Here is a 2,037-nt window from a genome sequence, read left to right on the forward strand (position 1 = left end):
TTTTCACCTTTAATCCAAATTTTTTTAATATATCAAACACTTTAGTGAGCCTTTTTAAATGTGAACGGTCGTCTGGGCCCGTGATAATAATATCATCCAAGAAAACTCCTACCCCCTGCATGCCCGCGAATAACTGTTCGAGTTTCCTTTGAAATATGCCCGGACTTGACGCTAGACCGTAAATTAGCCTATTATATCTAAATAGTCCTTTATGTGTGTTGATAACCGTGTATTGTTTGGATTCATCTAACACAAATTGTGCATAAGCTTGCGACAAGTCAATTTTCGAGAATTTTTCGCCGTCGTGTAACTGGGTCAACAAATCTTCTACCCTCGGTAAGGGAAAATGATCCACTTCCAACGACTTATTGAGTGTTAACTTAAAATCCCCACAAATACGAATGGTACCATCCTTTTTCATTACCGGCACAATCGGCGTGGCCCAGTCGGACGTGTCGACGGGCGTGATGACGCCGTCGCGCACCAGCCGCTCCAGCTCGCGCTCCACCGGCTCGCGCAGCGCGTACGCCAGCGGGCGCGCGCGCAGGAACACGGGCCGGGCGCCCGCACGCAAATGGAACCCCACCGTTCCTCCCGTAAACCGGCCGAGACCGTCGCTGAACACCTCAGCATAGCTGGAACTAAATTTATCCCAATCAAACAATGAACTTTTTACATTGTGGCAAGGCGCATTTGTTATTACTATTTCGATACCTAACTCCTGCATCCATTGCCTTCCTAACAAACTGGTTTTGCCACAGTTCACAACATACAAATCTAAAGGTTTGTTTTTACCTTTATATTTAACGGTTGGTGTGAATTTACCCAGTGGTACCACCCGTTCTCCTGTGTAATAACGCAAAGTTAAATCGCTTTTAATCAATTTACATTCGGCAAATATTTTTTTTAAAACAATCATAACTAATGCACGATATGCTGCTACCTGTATCGATCTCCATACATAAATATTGGTTGTTTACACATAAATCTATGGTGTATGGTCCAAACTTTCTTAACTGAATTGCTTCTAACGAAAAATTATTTACCTCTTCACTATCCGTTGAGGAGTGCTCTGAATTCCTTAGCTGTTCTTCTTGTAGATTATACGTAGGCAAAGCACTTTGCAACCTAGGACATGACCTCTTCAAGTGGCCTTCTTTGTTGCAAACTCTGCAAGTGTACAATTTAAACCTGCAGCCACTGCTTGGATGCTGTCCCCCCGCAAGACTTACAAGCACCTTTCGAGCCATCCGTCACTGCTGGTTGTTGTTTTAAGTTCCGTCCGCTTCCGCTGCCCGCTCCGCCCGCGTTGCTTGGACCGCCGCCGAACTTAGTGTTACCGCGCTCGTACCGGTGGCCGCTACCCGACCCACCGCGCCGCGCTTTGTCATGAACTCGTCCGCTGTCGAAGCTCAGCTGATGCAGCGCTGGCGTAAAACTCGATGTGCCTTCTAATTTTACTGCTACCCGGTTTTCCCCCAATGCCGCATCCACCTCTGCCGCCTCCATTGTAATGGCGTTTCTGAATGCCTTATCGAATTTGATGTCGTCTTCTGCAAACAATTTCTGCCGTATACTATCGCTAATCACTCCACACACGAACTGGTCCCGTAAATTTTCCGTCAAGCTATCTCCGGTGAAATTGCAATCCCTTGCTAGTCGTTTGAGTTCCGCTACATACTCCGCTATGCTCTCATCGTGTTTTTGTTTTCTTTGCCTGAATTTGTACCTTTCTGCTAGCACACTAGGTTTCGGTTGTAGGTGAGCTTTCATTATAGCTACTAGGACCTCGAAAGATTTTGTCGATGGTTTGTCTGGCAAACACAAATTGACCATTAACTGGTAAGCTTCGCTGCCCACAACAGTAATCAAGGTCGCCACTTTCACAGCTACTTTCACATCGTTCGCCACAAAATACTGCTCCAAACGATCTATATAAAGCTCCCAGCTGTCCTTGTGCAACTCAAATGGTCCAAGTTTACCCACCGACATAATCCAGGTTCGTCGACGGTACCAACAAAGAATAAAAATAAATAA

The 2,037-nt window shown here is 45.7% G+C and overlaps 1 protein-coding gene across 1 annotated transcript; it reads right to left on the reverse strand.

Moving 5' to 3' along the window:
- Window positions 1-424: 424 nt before the first annotated feature.
- LOC141445072 (uncharacterized) lies at window positions 425-1,992 on the reverse strand (the record flags this gene model as incomplete). The annotated part of the gene is made up of 2 exons (XM_074110846.1): window positions 1,352-1,992; window positions 425-635 (listed from the first exon to the last, which is right to left on the reverse strand). Coding segments are annotated over exons 1-2 (852 nt in total), but the record flags the coding sequence as incomplete, so codon positions are not given.
- Window positions 1,993-2,037: the final 45 nt, after the last annotated feature.

Source organism: Choristoneura fumiferana, unplaced genomic scaffold, assembly GCF_025370935.1.
Source record: "Choristoneura fumiferana unplaced genomic scaffold, NRCan_CFum_1 Sck3bRy_288;HRSCAF=486_pilon, whole genome shotgun sequence".
Lineage (NCBI taxonomy): Eukaryota > Metazoa > Arthropoda > Insecta > Lepidoptera > Tortricidae > Choristoneura > Choristoneura fumiferana.